The sequence below is a fragment of the Xiphophorus hellerii genome, chromosome 20, assembly GCF_003331165.1.
Source record: "Xiphophorus hellerii strain 12219 chromosome 20, Xiphophorus_hellerii-4.1, whole genome shotgun sequence".
Classification (NCBI taxonomy): domain Eukaryota; kingdom Metazoa; phylum Chordata; class Actinopteri; order Cyprinodontiformes; family Poeciliidae; genus Xiphophorus; species Xiphophorus hellerii.
Window position 1 is genome coordinate 5,618,132 of NC_045691.1, and position 17,036 is coordinate 5,635,167.

A 17,036-nucleotide genomic window follows, 5' to 3' on the forward strand; every position below is an offset into this window, starting at 1 on the left:
TCGTTGTGAGTAAAGAAGCATAAAGGGGCAAACACTGAAATAGGTTTTGAAGTGATGATTTAATTAAATCAGAGAAAACCTTCTTTAATAGATAGTGTTAGGCACTAAGTATGTTTCTTTTAATAGCCGTATTTTCTTTTAATTTAATTTCATAGTAAGTACATTAATATTTTTTTATTAAGCTTGGTTAATAGAAGATAGGTATTTTTGAAGCAAGTCCTCATTTTTGGTGCTGGGGATAGACTAAAACATTTTCCAGACTGAATTAACTCAAACAAATTACCCAAAACGTTAGGTAGCTGTCTGCTGCATTTAAAGGTTTTGAAACCACACAAAAAAAAACTTGTAAAAGTGCACACGGGGTCAGTGCAACTCCACTGGACCGCGACAGAGTAAAAAACTCAGGGTTTTTTACCCCTCGTTATTGTTTCATGAGGGTGAAACAATAACCTTCAAAAGAGGTTGAAAATCCCAACTGAAAAGCAAATTTCCCTCCAGTTGTTTCTTTAACTTTAACCTAACAGACATGGAATTCCTCGAGGTCCTCACCGATGGTCTAAACCGAGTCCTCCTGGTTCGCGGAGGCGGCCGCGAGGTCATCACTATCTATTCCTGAAAGAGCAGCACCCTTGCCCCCGCTACATTCCCCTTACTCTGTTCCAGCTGTACTCTCACCTCTTCATCAGCATTGCTTCATTATGAGGTCCTGTTTATTTCTGTGCTGTAGTGTTCTCACACCCAACAAATAGCCCCGCTCAGCTTCAGCGCCTCTCCCTCTGCTCTACCCACAGACGGACGAATCCAAAACCTTCCCTCTGCAAACTCTGAAAATGAAATCATTCATATTTCCATTTAATCCACTCTAACTCGGTTGGGATGAGGTGTTGGCGAGTGCGGGTTCTTCGCTGAAGTGTGAAAACCCCTGCATGTATATGTCTGTTATTGCTTTAATCTCTGTATTTTTATTTATTTATTTATTTATTTTGTCTTTCTGAACACAAGAGTGGGACAGACATGGCTTCTAATCGTCACAAGCGTTATCTGAAATGAGATCATTGTAGGATTAGATCTCTTGAGTTCCCTTGTGGTGATTGGACTCTTCCGGCAGCCTTTTTCATGACGGACTCTGCAACCCGCAGTCAGGACCACCGGCTGGAGGGCGGAGGAGAGTACAGCTGGGGAAGTATGAACTGTGAAACTCACTTAAATCCAGGAGGCTAAAAAGTGGCTCTACTCTGCAGTCTTATCTTTAACCTGCTCACTCTTTACTTTAGCATGACATTTTCAACCGCTGTGTATGTTTTTACTCCACTTGTTCTGTTACTGTCACCTCTTTCTTTCCCTCTCTATTCCCCCCCGCCCCCGAGACTTTTCTGCTCATTTCTAAGTGGCTGTTTTATCTTTGCGGCCACTGTTTGTGCCAAAAAAAAAAAGTACAAGGCTAGTTTGTTGAGATTGACACGTAATTAAACTGTGAATATAGTCTCCTAGCAGAAGGCTGGGGTCCCAGCAAAGTGGGGAGACAGTTACAAAGTCCCCCCCAGCAGGAGGAGGATGTTATCGTCGCCAGCACCTCTCGAACCCTTGTGTGATTCACTGTAAATAATGTACAAGCTCTGATGCGTTGTTCAGTATGAGTGTAGTATTTTTGTGACCAACTGAAAAGCTTCTAAGTGGAGAGAAAAAGGCTCCTTCGCTCAGAAAGAACACTGAAAAATGCTGTTTTTTAAAAAAAATTATTTATTTATTTTATTTTATCTATTTATTGGCTCCCATTACTATGGTAAACGTCGTTGCTAGGAAAAGCACCTGCACTCTTCACCACTGTGCGACAAGTGAGACTTTGATGCTTTTAAAGAAAAACAAAATCACTAAATGTTATTTTTTCATCTAGAGAAATATTTATGTCACTTTGATTGTCAGAGATAAATCATCTGTTTTGACAAATTCCTATACATTAATGTGCCAAATCAAAGTATTTTTCAGAGAAATAGTGAAGAAAGCTATATCAAATTCCACTATATGAGACAAAGTGTTGTAAAAAAAAAAGTGAAAATAGTAAAGATACTTTAGTTTGAAAGTGGCCGTGTAGATAAATAAAGACTGAATGTTCAGTCAGTTAAAAGAGAAAAAAAAACAGCTACTCAAATCAGGCTGTCAATGCTGAACATCTGTTGGTTATTTATTTATAGGGTTTTATAAAGAGACTAAGAATGGAGGACAATGGTTTCTGTAGCTCCGAAACTCACTTTGTCCACAAGAAGGAACTCTATGCAGTAGATTCTCCAGTCAGATTTTATATCCCGGAGATTGGTGAAGATCTGAGCTACATGTTTCCCCACATCTGAACGACTCGAGAGCAAATTTGAAAAACAAAAGTGCATCTTGGAAGGAATGTGCAATAGTTGCAAATCTGGACTCACGTGATCATGTTATTTATTTTTTTACACATAATATTTTGTATATAAAGATTTCGTAAGTCTCGTACGATCCAGAATCATCTCACTCTGACCAAGGACTTCTGTCACTTTACTTTTATTATTCCTGTTTCTTTTCTTTAAAGAAACTATTTTTAGTCATTTGCACTTGTAGTAGAAGTATAAATATAAATTCGTATATATACATAGTATATATAAATATATATAAATATATATATAGTATAGGGAAGCAAAACAAATTAGTTTATAGAACTATTTAAAAATGTTATTTAACGTTTTTAGTGTTGCTTGAATGTCTGATCATATGTTGTGAATGCTGCTAGTATCTATAGATTTATTTGTACTGTAAATAGAGATGAATCAACTCTAAAGACGACGTGAAAAAGGGTATAGACATACATATCAGTGCTGCTGGTGGTTATCTAACAACACGAGGCTGTACCTGTACACGTTTGGCCTATGACCTCTGGACAGGGTTCTGTTTTAATAGAAATATTACAATGAATAACTTGATGCAATATTCCATAAGTGAGAGTAAACCATTTCCCTGACTTTCTCACTGCTCTATTTATGATAATTATATTTTATCCCTCAGACAAGTGAGGCAACTTCAAGGTAAAAGAACTAGAGTTTTACTGTTTAAATTTAAGGATTTCTGATGTATTTGATCAATTTTAAACTTTTGACACCTGCTATATTATTTAAAAAAAATTAAAAAAAGACAAACCACTCCTCTTCTAGTGTTCAAAGATTGAGTGCCAAGTCATGTGGATTTTCCTTTTACATGCCCGTCACGGACAAAGAGGGAGTTGCTCGCAGTTTTTCAGTTATTTTAGGACCGTCTACAGCGTCGCCTGCATCATCTGAGCCTTTCAAATTTATTCAAAAAGATATTTCAAGTTTATTGGAGAGGTTTACTGAAAATTTATTTATGGAATTCTAAATGTTTTATAACTGCTGTTTGCATGGTACTATGTGGCAATATTTGTTTCAGTGGTTTTCTATAGTGATTAACTTACATGTTCAAGGTGAAGCGGTCGGAGTGAAAGTGGCCTGGTATTCTCAATACGTTATACGATTTTTGAGAACACAGTTTGGTCAAACCTTGAAAAAAATTGTTTGAAGGAAAAAAAAAGGATGAAAAAATATGGGTTCACTTTACTTGTTATATTTCAATCTCTCTCAAGTAGTTTTACATAACATAATAGGAGATTATGTTTGCGAATCGACGGGCCTTAAAAGGGTCATTTCACTTTTGTAAATATATTTCACATAAATCTGAAACACTGTAACATACTAGTGTTGTCTTATCGTACACTGTTCTATCACTGTGGACAAAGTCTGAGTTTTGTAAGACCATGTGCAATATTGTTTTTGCTTTTGTTTCCTTTCAGGATTTTGCTTGTTTGCTTGCTTTACATCAGCACCGGCACTGTCATAATTCCAGTTTTATCAGCAGGACTTTTGGGTTTTAAACCTGAATGTCGGCTGAGACACCAGATCAGTTTACTCTTAGGGAGCCCTCTATGTCTGCAGCACTGGAGAGCTCTATGAGAACGTGCTCTGCAGACGATCTCAGAGTGACCTCTGGTGGCAAGAGAGTGCATTACAGGCTGATATTATTTATCCCCATCCAGACTAAGTTATTGGACGTTTTAGCATGCACACATTTTTTTTCTTCAGAAAATTCCTTTAAAAGAAAATAGTAGCCAGTTAAATTTATTGTGCTTGTCACTCAATCTGTGAGGTGAGCCCTCCCAGAATCCCCCTCCCTCTTCATCACAACACCCCTGATATCCACCATCCCAGCCACAAAAAACCACCCCAGCATTGTATTTTAAATGTGACTGCAGTATAATTCTGAAAAATTATCAAAGAATATAAAACTCGCGCTTCCAATTCTGGTACTGGCTCTGCTTGGACTTTGTTGACTAAAAAAAACCCAGCATGTAACTACTCCCCCCGCTTTACCTGATCCACAACTTTACATCATATTCGTCACCTGCACAACTGTAGCATGAAGAAGAAAAAAAAAAACACCTGCGGGTGATCACTACCCAGTCTCCATTCTTCAATGGATATTAAGGGCTCTGAAACACATCTGTTGCCAGGTGGAAGAGGAGGATGTCCTGTTAGGGACTATCAAAGAGGAAAAAAAAAAAAAAAAGTCCCAGAACACTGCAGAGAAGGGACATGGCTAATACTCACACCCTTCAGTGGATCACAGCGGCATCAAACAAACATGTCTGATCCAAAAAAGGATCATAACTATCTTTTGCGTTATACTTAATGTCATCTAGTCAGACGAGGAAAAACTCAAGCTTTTGTCCAAGCAGAGCCACCTTCCAGTTATGTTGTGTTACTCAGTGCATGCATGCAACTACCCTGAACAAAGTGTGCTGAAAATATATTGGATGTTTGTGATATACAAGTATTCTGTTTGTATCAGTCAGAAACTTTGATTTCTAGTATATTTTTCTCTTTCATTAGGACTGGCCTATTGTTGTATCCAAGATGGATATTATTATAATCTATTTTTTAAATGGTAGATCTATCCACAAGGTTCTCTTGTTGTGTCAGTTATTAAAAAGTAAAACAACTGCTAAAGTTTCTCTCAGTTAAGTATGAAAATGTGTTTTCCAGTGAAATGGATAGACAAGGGAAAAATTGTGTTTTCCAGTCTCTAGGAAAATGAGTAGTAACTGTTATTTAATAACAGTTTAAAATGTGCAAATATGTGAGGTAAATTTTAATACAAGCTGGTTGACAGGTGGCTCGTCTGCTGCCTGACCAAAATCAGACTTAATTGCAGTTCAGATGCAAGATCTCCAAATTTATGTAACATTTTGGGAAATGTGCTTTATTTTAACTGGCACAGAAAAATGGAAATGGGAACAGGTGTCTGAGCATAGGCAGATCTAAAATGTTTTAAGGCTGCGTTCCAGTTATCTGGGAAGTAGGAACTTGGAGCTGGATTGATGTCGGACCGAGGTAAATTCCTATTCTAGTTAAATCGGAATTTCAACATGGCAACACCCATAGACATTGTGTACAATAGTTCTATCATAATTTTAAGCTTTACTTCCCTTAAGCAGCATCACTTTTAATTTGTTCAGTTTAGAGTTGCAGGCACCACATGTAACATTTTAGACACATTGTTGAATGCATGTCTTACCATGTTTCAACCACATCTCATTACTGTTGATGCAAGGTTCGCCTTACAATTTGTAACTAGGGATAGTTGGAGTAGTTCCTAGATTCCCAGTGGGAAATCCAACTTCAGACGGAGTTCCAGTTGATTTTTCTGACTGGGAAGTTGAAATTTCCCAGTTACGAGTAAAGCTGGAACGCAGCATAAGCTTTTAGTGCAGGCACTTTTGCGCATATGTTCTTTGAAGATAGCCCAACTTGCTTCCATTATCTACTGCCAGCCCTACCTTAGACTGATTAGAATTAAATTACCATGACATGCACATTTCCCAAAACATTCAGACCTTTAGTATCTGAAAGTTTTAAGGATTTTATTTGATTCTCCCCAAGAGGAACCTTGTCACTATCCAGACTTGACAATATTTTGTATGGATGCTTGGAAAACGAAAAATGGATGCGAATTTGTTTTCAATCGGCATACACACAAAACCTGTTTAGTTTCACAGATATAAAATTTGAATTGTTCATGACTTTTCCTCAACACCCTCCCCAGTCTAATGGTAACGCTGTAGTGTGTTCCTTTCAGTTCTGTGGGGGTGTATGTGTGTACACGTGCACTTGTAACTGCTGGGGGTGGGGGTGGTTAACGGGCATGGATGGGAAGGGACTACATGTAAATAAAATCAAATAGTGTTGAGGTGTTTATTTTCTGTGTCAGTGTAAGTTAAATATTCTAAACTAAAAAAAATTATGTATTATTCTCTATCGTGACTCATGGTACATTAAAAAAAAAAAAAAAAAAAGAGGAAAAAGCTGTTTTATCCATATTTCAAATGCTTATCTCTCTAGCTTCTGGCTATTCCTGTTCCATTTTATAGATTTGTCAGCACAAAATGCAATAAACCAATATCATTTTACTACAGAATGTGTGTCTGCAGTTTTTAATCGTGTTGTTTTGACAATAAAAACAAAACTACAGATTGACCAGCACAATGGAAAACTATAAAACAAACTCAGGGCTGAAAAGAACCATCACTATCACAAAGAAAAACATACTCCATAGCTCTGTTGTTCATTACACACATTAAAAGATTCTGTAAAAGATTTCAGGCAAACTGAAAAGACTAACCATTATGTAATTTAAACAACCCTTCCAAATTTCAACTGCACAAAAATGAGGAAAATTAAAACGTTTACAAAACATCTGCAGGGTCATCTAACAACAAACCTATCACAGAAAAAGTTGCAGTAAATGCTTCTAACTGCTCATTTGTCTCAATAATGGCGAGGATACATGGACATTGGGGGGGGACCCTGCCCCATACTGGAAGATGACCTCTGGGGCATCGGTGGAGCAGACCCAGGGCCCACCAGGTTGTTCAGAGATGGCCCACTCTGAATGAGTGTGTCCAGAGCTTTTTGGACACTTGGGTTGTCAAAATTGATACCTGAAGTGGTAGCGGGGGGTCTCTGAGTGGTAGACTGCAGGGGGTAAGCGGGACAGTGACATGCCGTAACCCTGGGATCCACCTGAAGCCATCCCTGGCATTGGCAGACGGGATGGATTTTGGGAGGGGGAGGGACCGAGTGAGCTGTAGGAGTGTGACTGAGGGGCGCTCTGGGAAACGGCAGTGGATCCTGATATGGGGCTGGAGCCGCTATTAAACAGACTGAGGATTTTAGCCTGCAGCTCCTGCTGGTGACTCGGGTTTGTCGAGGCGCTGGAACTGGTCGACAGGTGACTTGGCTGGGCGGTGCTGAGTGTAGATGGAGTGAGTCCCGCAGCCGATGGCACCACATCACGATGCTGCACTGCAGGAGCTTAAGGTTGACAATTCAGATTTACTGTTTAGTATACGTTTAGAATGAAAGAATGCATACCATTTCAAAACTATCAAGTGGTAGTGATTTGAAACAGTCTTTAAATGAGGTATTTACCTGCCAGAGGATCTTCAGAGGTTCTTACAAGACGAGTTCTTTTATCCTTCATGTATGCAATGAGGCTGTCCAGTTCCTCTGGGGTTAAAAACCTAGATGAAAAACATCCAATAACAACCTGGTTCTTGGACTACGTTCACACAGCAGGCAAAGACAACTCCAGCCCAATTTATCTTGCCTCATGTGACCCATATTTGACTTTTTCACTGAAGTCTGAACAACCCCATTCTGATCTTTTCACGCACCCTCTACTGCTACTTCCACAACTGTTAATAAATTAGATACATATCCAATAGGTTACATATACATATAAATATATATATATATGCAGTGTTTTTTAGACATTGTAGTCAGAGCTATAGATTCAACACTTTTGAATGACTGACAACTTTTGGTGAACTGTGAGGTGCTGTGAGACCAGTGCCAATATTGCTTCTGTATACAAACTGGCATGACTTGGTCAATGGAGCAGCTATTTAAGCGCATCACATCTCAATCCCACCACTCATAGTTCAGCGTATGTATCCAAACAAACTTCTCTACAGAGGTTGCAAGCAACGCTCTACAAAAGGCCATTTCTACTCCTAACTTTCTTCTTCTCATTGTGATCTTGTGACAATACTTTCAGCTCCCACTAATCTACAACTTTAAAATCAAACCATGGACAGTGACATCCATCATTACTTTCCCAAAACATTGTGCTGCTGCGTCTATGTTCTTCTTTTGTTAATGCGAGTGATAGGTATTTTGTTTACCTAAATACAAAGAAAGAACCACAGACAACGTTTATGAGTTTTTAACTAAGCTTTTGCAAAAAGGAGAAGACAGAGAACTGCTCCTCTGAACAGCTCACCATGTGTTCTGAAACTCTGCAGTAGAACTTGCCTTTTATTAACACAAAACAAAAGCAAGGGGGCTGGTGCTGATAAGATTAGGAGGCCCCCAGGAACTAACACAAACAAAAGCATGTTTTACGACTAAGGAATCTCTACGTAGGGGGGCACAGAGTATAAACAAACACAGGTTTACGACTAAGGAAACTCTCAGAAGACCATCTTCAAAGAACATGTTTTAAGGGTTAAAAGGAGGTCATCTCTGTCTCACACACATGTTCACAATTAAGCAATAGATGACCCTAGTAACACTACTAATGTAACAATGATAATAAAATTATTCTAACAGCGAGCCACTTTGGGGCCATGAACTGTTCACATAGAAGTCTGATTTTGGTTGTATCATTCATGACTGTCATGACTGTCAACACAACCCCCCCCCAAAAAAAACCTCAATAAAATCATGATCTGCTGTGAGAATGCAACATTAGAAGCCACAATTTTAATTTCAGTACATCTTTTAAAGTTTGAGCGTATATTATTTGATACCTGTTCTCCGCTAGCAGCGTGATGCTGGTGAGTACTGAAATGGGATGGCTCTCTCTATCAGGCTCCCGGAGTAACACATCATCCGCCATCTTGGCAGCCTTTCTCGCGATTTCCTCCCGTTCTTTTTCTCGGTTCTCCACTTTGTAGGTGTCATAGTTGTGGGCGACCAGCAACATTGCATCTTGCATTGGCATGTTTCGATGTTCTAGTTATGTAAAATACATGCAAGAATGAAAGGTATGATTCACTGAAGGGCTCCTTTTGAGCCTGACCTAACTAATAGATTTTCACGGCTGACTTAAATTACCTTGAGGTGTACCAAACAGGATGTTGACAGTGCAAGATCGATGCACCTGATGCTGCTGAGTGATGATGATGGCGAAGGGAGTTCTGGCTCTGCCTACATCCTCCAGAGCCTGGGTGAGAGACACTTCCGTGTTCAGGAAGATCAGATCCACAACCATTCCCAAATCGCGGACTTTTCGCCCAACTGTCTCTGCATACTCCCTACAGTTGTTTTAGAAGCAAGAGACGCACAAAAACACAAACACAGGAGCAATATGAAATGAAAATATCCAAGATAAGGTTAAAGATTTCCAGAAAAGCGTTTGATTCTTGATACTGTAAAGGACAGACTGTGAACTTACTTCTGCGCCTTGTTTACAACGATCACAGAGCAGTCAACAGGGCGATCCATGTCATAGCGCCGCTGGAGTTCTTCGTAGTATTGTCGATACAGTTCATTCCGACGGCGCTCTTCTGGCCGAGCGCGATCTTCTACTGATTGGCAAAAAATGGGATGAAGGGATTAAATGCTAAATCGAATCCAATGATGTTCTAGAATTTTAATCAAGAGACTTGTGTCTTTTAAAAAAGACTGTACAACGACAGTTAAAAGTAAACATAACCTTTGTTTCTGTGAATTAGTGCTTTAAATGAAAATAGAGTCAACAAATGGAAACCAGAGAGTAAAAACATCAAAGAGAACAAAGCTGTGGAACCAGCTGATTATTATGAGCATTGTATTACTAACCTCCAGACTCACGACGTCCATTCCAGGGATCCAAGTATGGGTCCCTGTAGGGTTCATCCTTTCTCCTGTAATAGTCCTCTACCCCACTGCCTGCTGCGGTAGTATCGGTCATAATCTTCTCTGCTGAAATGAAAGATTACATGTTTAAGCAACATCATAATGGATTTACCAGCTTGCAGCTGAGGGTCAACAGTCACCTGAAAGCAGGGTCCCGAGGGTCGCCCCTGGCGTCCTTGTCTCTGCTCCCCGAGCGGTACCGGAAATCAGGGTCACGAGAGTGGCTACCTGGCCGGGGTTCCCTAGCAGAGTCTCTTCCCTCACGGCTCTCCCGAGGTTCTCTTGCGTCACGGCCATAAATAGGTGAACGTGAGCGAGGCCGGCCCTCCTTGCCATATATGGGCCTGAGAGAGAGGTCAAGAATTAGAGCTAGAAAAACTCAGAGTGTGAAGTGGAAGAGCAGATAATGCTGTTGGCGGCAATTTTAATTCATATTATACAGGCTTGGATTTTAAGATCTCAAGTGATGCAGTCAGTCACAACCCCCCCCCCCCCCAAAAAAAAACAAATATTAACTTCAGACTTCTGGTTCATTTTTATTAGAACATAATCAAATGCATCACTTTACTTGGAAGATTTTCGAACATTTTCTTCTCACCTTTCTGATAACGTCTTTTTAATTTGCACTTGGATGAGTTTTTCAAACCGAAACTCATTTTTATAGACTTTTTATAGACACTTCAAGTTATAACTGACAGTGAGCGCAAAAACAGCTTCAATCCAATGTGTGGAGTCTTTCCATTTCTTAACGATTCCTTCGATACCAAGCCAAAAAAGCAGAACCTCGGCACATCGCAACACGGTTTATTGAAATACCGTTCAATCCAAAGTGATTGTGTTTTAGTGAACGAAAAATATCAAGGTAAATTGAGATTACAGTTGAGTTATAGCAGTTGAGATTGAGACGATACCACAACCGGTTTCAAAACCACAACCATTTTTCTGCCCGTCACAGCTTTCCAATACAAATCCTTTGAGATGCTCCAACTCCTGCTGTGGACTGACAGTCAGCTGGCTGAAAGAAGGTTCTGAAATTTTTCCTCATACTGTTGTGAAATATTTCCAGTCGCAATAGTCACGCAGAGACTTCATGTGGAAAGTAAGACTGCCATCCACTTGTAGCAGTTTCAGACAATTGACATATGTTGAAGTGATTATATTTACTTAAAACGAAGTGCTAATTTTAAAGTTTTGTGTTGATACCTGCGGTGTTTCGACTCAATGTTAGGAGATAAGAATCTCATACTGGCGATAGAGGCGAAGGTTTCCTTTATTTTGTTTTATTTTCTGAATCCTTAAGTTGGCTTCTTGTTCACAGGTGCAAGAAAGCAAATGAACGTTGATGTAGTCATGTTCTTCAAAGAGCAATAGGACAAATGTCTTTAAATGTTAAAAAGTCAGAAATGCCAAAATTTTTAGAGTTTTCAAGGAGTCTGTTTAAAAGAGACTTGAGCAACGCAAACCCTACTTGCAGATGTAGGACAGAAATCTATTCTAGGCGCAAGAATTTGACAAAAATCACACAAAGAACATTTCCACTGTGAGCAATATAAGAATCTTTGAGACAAGGACACTTTAAATTACACCAGATGTGTGTCTCTTCTTTATTTCAACTCATCAAGACAAGTTAGTTTTGTGTAAAATGTTGACATGTCAACAACCCATTTCGAACTCATTCAAATGTCAGATAGCTCCCTTAACGTTGAATTCAACCCTTGGGAGAAATTACAGGTGATGAAAAGGTTACATATGCTCTTTACCGATAGAGAGGCGATGGTAGTTCTTCACACTCATTTCACGTTACTTTACCTTCGAGGAGGGCTCTGCTGGGATAGAGGTTTAGCTTGTCGTCGCTCCACGGCCATATTTACATCTGAAAATAAATGAATCCAAACGTTGAACACAACAGTGACATGTAGACCAGCTAATGCTGTTCACGCAAAATGAGAGGCCGCATCATTCCTTTTCCGATCCAAATGAAAACTTAGGGAGAGGATCCAAATTGGAAAACGCAAACTGGACGAAGGTTCAAAGCACAGAAAACCGAGACGCCAAATCTGTGGGATGAAAAGGTACTCCCGTCTCCGCCCAAGCTACTTCCACTTCTTAATTCAGATATAAGCTGTTTTTTTTATTATTTAATTAATTCCATCTGATGAACTTAATTTGATAGAAAAAATTGGCAAAATACTTTTTAATAAACAGCTGGTAGGCACACTTTTGCTAATTCGCTAAAAGCAGAGCTATGTTTTTGTTTAGTGCTTTTGTTAACTTTAAAAACATATAATGCACTTAGCGTCCCGATAATAAAATTTTTCCACATAAATCCTTACTTGGCTGTTTTATAAGTTGAATAAACTTCAACATCTAAATGAGGACTGTTCATGCAGCAGTGACTTTTGATGATCTCACGTTCTTTTTTTCCCTACCCAATAACTATTTCAATCAAGAATCATACAGAAATAAATAAAACATGAACAACAGGGAACAAGATAAATACATAAATCCAATATCTATGATAATTAAAGAACATGGAAATTATAATGTAGAAATGAAATTGGTGCTTGAGGATCTTTAAAAGGCAGATATAACTTAACTGAAGTTAGCCCTTTCACATTAGCTAAATGCCATGTTGATCCAGTGCTTTAGGGAAGCTAACTTTTATGATTAGTGCTTTAGAGGTAGAGCAACTAACCTCTAAGTTAGTGGTGCCTTCCACTAAATAAAACTGACATGAATAGAGCCTATAATGTACAAATCAGGCATTCATGTAATTGTATTCTTTAAACATAAATCTATGAATGGTATTACTAAACATTAAATTGTTTGTTCTGCATATTAAAAAAAGTATGCAACAAAGAGCAAATGCAACATTTGTTTAAACATGCTCTGTAGAATGATGTTAAATAAGAACTACTTTTTGAAAACTATTGTTTTCTACACAAACTCAAAAAATCCTCAATATGTCAGAAAACTTCAACTTTAAAAAGTTTCAGTGTCCCAAACCGAACATGTTGAAATAAAAGAGGCTTGTCCTTTTGACTGTAGTTTACAAATACTTCTCAGTCTTAATTACAGAGGGTCAGCTGTGTAAACTCAAAAACTTACTCATGAAAAAAACAAAACAAGGTAAGGTGGGTTGGAACTTTGAAGAAATATTTTAAAAACATAAGTATAACAATACTGTGGTTGTTGCCGCGGAGAAAACTGTTCAAATATTTAAAAGTTATGGGTTTAGCCTTCTCTTAGTAGTGACAAACTCTGTACCTGTAATTCGATTTAAAACAGTGGTCTTTTAATTCACATAAACAATACTGTATATCATTTTAAAGTAAGATTTACATGCAAAATGTTGCATTTGGTCTTAAATGATTTAAATATTAGCATACATGTCTGATTTTTAATATGGAGAATTTTGAAGTAGTGAGCCCATCAAAGGTTTTAGCATATGTAAAAAAAAAAATCTTATTGAAACCATTTATTCAAATATTTGGCAATTAAGGCTTACCTAGTTTGTACCCTTTATATATTCGGCCCTTTTGAGCTGCTCTCGCAGCTTCAGCCTCCTCAAGGCGCTCAAATTGAACAAATCCATAACCTCGAAACAAGGACACGCCTGGAAGAGGAATATTTTAAGTGGCACAAAATTGTCTGTCCACCATCCACCAAGAAATAATGTTTAAGTTAAAAGCATATTCAAAATATTTCAAACAGCTATAAAATTCAGCGGCAGCTTTTCGGATGTTATCCGTCACATGTAACAACTGCGGAGTGAACGCTTGTAGGTTTACTAACCGACTATCTTCCCGTATGGAGAGAAAAGATCTTCCAAATCCTTGTTTGTCATGTCAGAAGTTGGCAAATTCCCAACAAAAATCCTTCTCTCCAAATCCCTTGGATCGTTACTGCTGCAGGTGCGTGAATATCGCCCTGGTGATGGGCTGCGGCTTCTTCTGCGAGACATGCCTAGATCTTGAGGTTTATCCTTTTCTGTCTTCGTGCGCCTCAAAAGCTCGAACAGGTTCGGTTTGTTTGCAAACAATTGTCTTTAAACTGTCGTCAATCCTGAAACATGTCAGTGAGTAAGAAGAGAGATCAAGTTCCATAACAAAATGGGTTTTGTGGATGAAAAATTGAAGATCAAATTCACAACAAAGCAAACTGAAATGCGGATAGTTTCAAAGTTTAGAAGAATTTTTAAATGAACATTTATGCAGTGAGTTCATGGCAGTTTTCATACATTTTTTTTTTGCATTTTGTTTCTTTTGTGTCAACTAAAATCAAACGTTGCCGACAAGCTGGTGGTGAAAACTAGTGAACAACAAATGCGGGCCGAACAACGCAAGTCTTCAATTAAACCGCTGAAGAGACCGACTTCAAAAAGAATCTGCCTAAAGAAATATGCAAAAGCTCTCCAGAAACATTAGAGAACTTTGCTTTTTCTGAACATGGACAAAAATAAATAAATCAATAATTGTGGGACAGCAGTTTACAGCAAATCTTTAAGGGGTCATGAATGCCAAAAATATTAAAGTACCACCATTAGACTTTCATCAAAATACTAATAATTTGACTTACTTTGATTGGCAGACCAATTAAGGTCAAACTAAAATTATTAAATATTCACATTATTTGATTAAGTAAAAAACTGAATAGAGTATTTCATAATCTGATCTTGAGCATTTACCTTCAAATAAGTAAATTAACCTGTTAAGAAAATGCAAAAAGAGAATTGATTGTCTATTAATGACCTGCTTCCACTGAGCGGTACAGCGTGGGTTGGTGTGGTACATTGTCTCTTTCCATTATAAAACCGGACCGTACAACCGACCAGTACCGCACCATTCCTGGGCCCCCATCATTTGTAGGTTCATAGGATGATGGTATGGTAAGGTAGAGCAACAGGCCTCACACAACACACCATTGACTGGAGTACAAAAGAGTCCCTGCACCGACCCATGCTATAACACACAGTGGAAATGAGGCATATGTTAACTATAGGTACTGCTTTGTATTTCAGTTATGACAATTAACAAAAAAGAATATTTCCTCCATTACTTTAAGTTTCCGCTATAATTTTGAGGGAAAGGTCACGAACAAAAACTCTACTTTTGCAGTACAACTTTTTTCTGTAAGTTGTTTTATAGAGAGGTCATATTTTATGTGTTGTAATTGCTAGGAAAAAAAATACAGACACGACACTTTGAGTAATCTTCTTCCCAACCCAAACGTAAATTGACCGTTCAACCTCTTATTGAGTTCAGACGAGTGGGTTTTGTAAAAATGAAATGAAATGCTTGTTCAAAATGTCCTCTTCTCTTGAAATTGTGCGGCTGTTGCAGAAGAAAATAGGGATTCATGAAAATTAAATGACAGGCTGACGAGCGATTGAAATATTCAAAATTTGAGTGTAAAATTAAAGAATGTTCCTCAAACTCCATAGGAAAGACACTCAGTCAAATCTGAAAATAGTTCTGCAGTTCAAGGAAAAAAAAAAAAAACAAACATGTTTTTGGGTTTATGGGTTCATCATATATACAGCACAATATAGCAAGTTGAAAAGTTTTTCTCAGGGTGTTTTTGTTGGGGCCCAGTCCCTTGCATACCTTTAAGTTGAACCAGGACGGATTCAGTGATCATCTAGTTTGAAGATCCAAATTTCTAGATCCAAGATAAAGAAAAAAAAACGTCACTTCAAATGTTTTTTGTGGTCAATAACAACTTTACAAAGAACTGATAATAAACACAAAACGTAAGATAATTAAAACTATACATAAATCCAAACAAACATTGCAATGTATTCGACACAAACGTGAATCTCTACCGGTTAAAAAGGCAACATATTTATCAGTTAAATCCTGTTTAACAAGAAAATGTTACGCTCTACATTTAAGTGGCTAAACGAATGAAGAGTTTAGATTGTGCTCCAATTCTTTAAAAATGCTTATCTGTTCACCTGAACAGATTAGCTGAAAGGCTACACTTTCATTCTGAATTCTGGACAGCAACAACGTGGCATGAAACAAAATACTTAACGCTACTTATAACATTACAAACATGGACAACTACTAAAAGAAAATAATACAATCGTGTAAACTATAGGCCCAATGAATGAGTTCGAAAAGAAAAACTTCAAAATCGTAAATGAAGTGTTTTTCAATGACAAAACATCAATAATTTTACAGCTACTAAATATGTGCACACCGACAGATGCGAAAGGTATAGACTTTAATTAATAAGTATTCAGGTGGCTAATTGTGTTATATTGCTGGTAACAAGCATATAAAAAATCGACGTTAAGTTAGCTCTCTAGCTTTGATATGGACTTCATTCGGTCGGCGCGGCGGTCACTTAGTTTGCAAATGGCGAGCTACTTTCGGCAGAACAGAGTTTAACAGTATCCTTTATAATAACGAAGCCAATCATTTTCAGTTTTCTAAAAGTACTTTTACACGTGCAATCTTCCAATGTTTCCAGATAATCACGTAGCCAGGTTAGCATTGTATGTTAGCTACTTAACAACAGCAACAATGAAATGCTAACACCAAACCCCCTGTTCGCTGACATTTATCAAATACCGACTCAATGTCCTTGTTATTATTTTATTCAGTAACATTCGAATTACCTTCGCCGTTTGTCTTTTCTCCGTTTGGCCGTACTCCACGGAGAAGCTGCTACCTCTGGTCGTTCCTGGATGGAAGAACACAAACGACGCTGAAGTTGGCATCCGATTCACAGCTTCCGACGTGCTCGTACAGGAGCAGCGCTTGATTAAGGGTTATTTCGTTGCATTAAAAGCTCTGACGTGAGCTACATTGAAGCCGTAGTTAAAATTCTAAAAGTAATTGAATTTTAAAAGTTGTTTATATTCATAAAATGCAACCTTGTCATCTGTGAACCCCTTATTCAAATTTCAATTCGTGAAATTTTGAAAAAAAGGGTCGATTTAAGGTTTTTTGGCCTTTAACGGATCCAGTTGGAAAGCTATAACCTCTAACCTGGACAGAATTATTCTGCAATGACGACGGATAGGAAACA

At 38.1% G+C, this 17,036-nt stretch overlaps 2 protein-coding genes across 2 annotated transcripts in view; one reads left to right on the forward strand and one right to left on the reverse strand.

Moving 5' to 3' along the window:
- Positions 1-6,391, forward strand: part of LOC116710206 (solute carrier family 12 member 5) — a 150,427-nt gene extending 144,036 nt beyond the window's left edge. The window contains 1 exon segment of the mRNA XM_075074313.1: positions 525-6,391. Coding sequence (XP_074930414.1) covers positions 525-616 — 92 coding nt within the window. The 3' untranslated portion in view covers positions 617-6,391.
- Positions 6,392-6,497: 106 nt separating this feature from the next.
- ncoa5 (nuclear receptor coactivator 5) lies at positions 6,498-16,743 on the reverse strand. Its single transcript, XM_032549096.1, is given in 14 exon segments — positions 6,498-7,071; positions 7,073-7,409; positions 7,527-7,618; positions 8,909-9,113; positions 9,216-9,415; positions 9,556-9,685; positions 9,942-10,032; positions 10,034-10,064; positions 10,139-10,342; positions 11,808-11,871; positions 13,507-13,614; positions 13,794-14,063; positions 15,605-15,659; positions 16,624-16,743. Coding segments are annotated over 12 exon segments (1,839 nt in total). The 5' UTR covers positions 13,963-14,063; positions 15,605-15,659; positions 16,624-16,743; the 3' UTR covers positions 6,498-6,863.
- Positions 16,744-17,036: the final 293 nt, after the last annotated feature.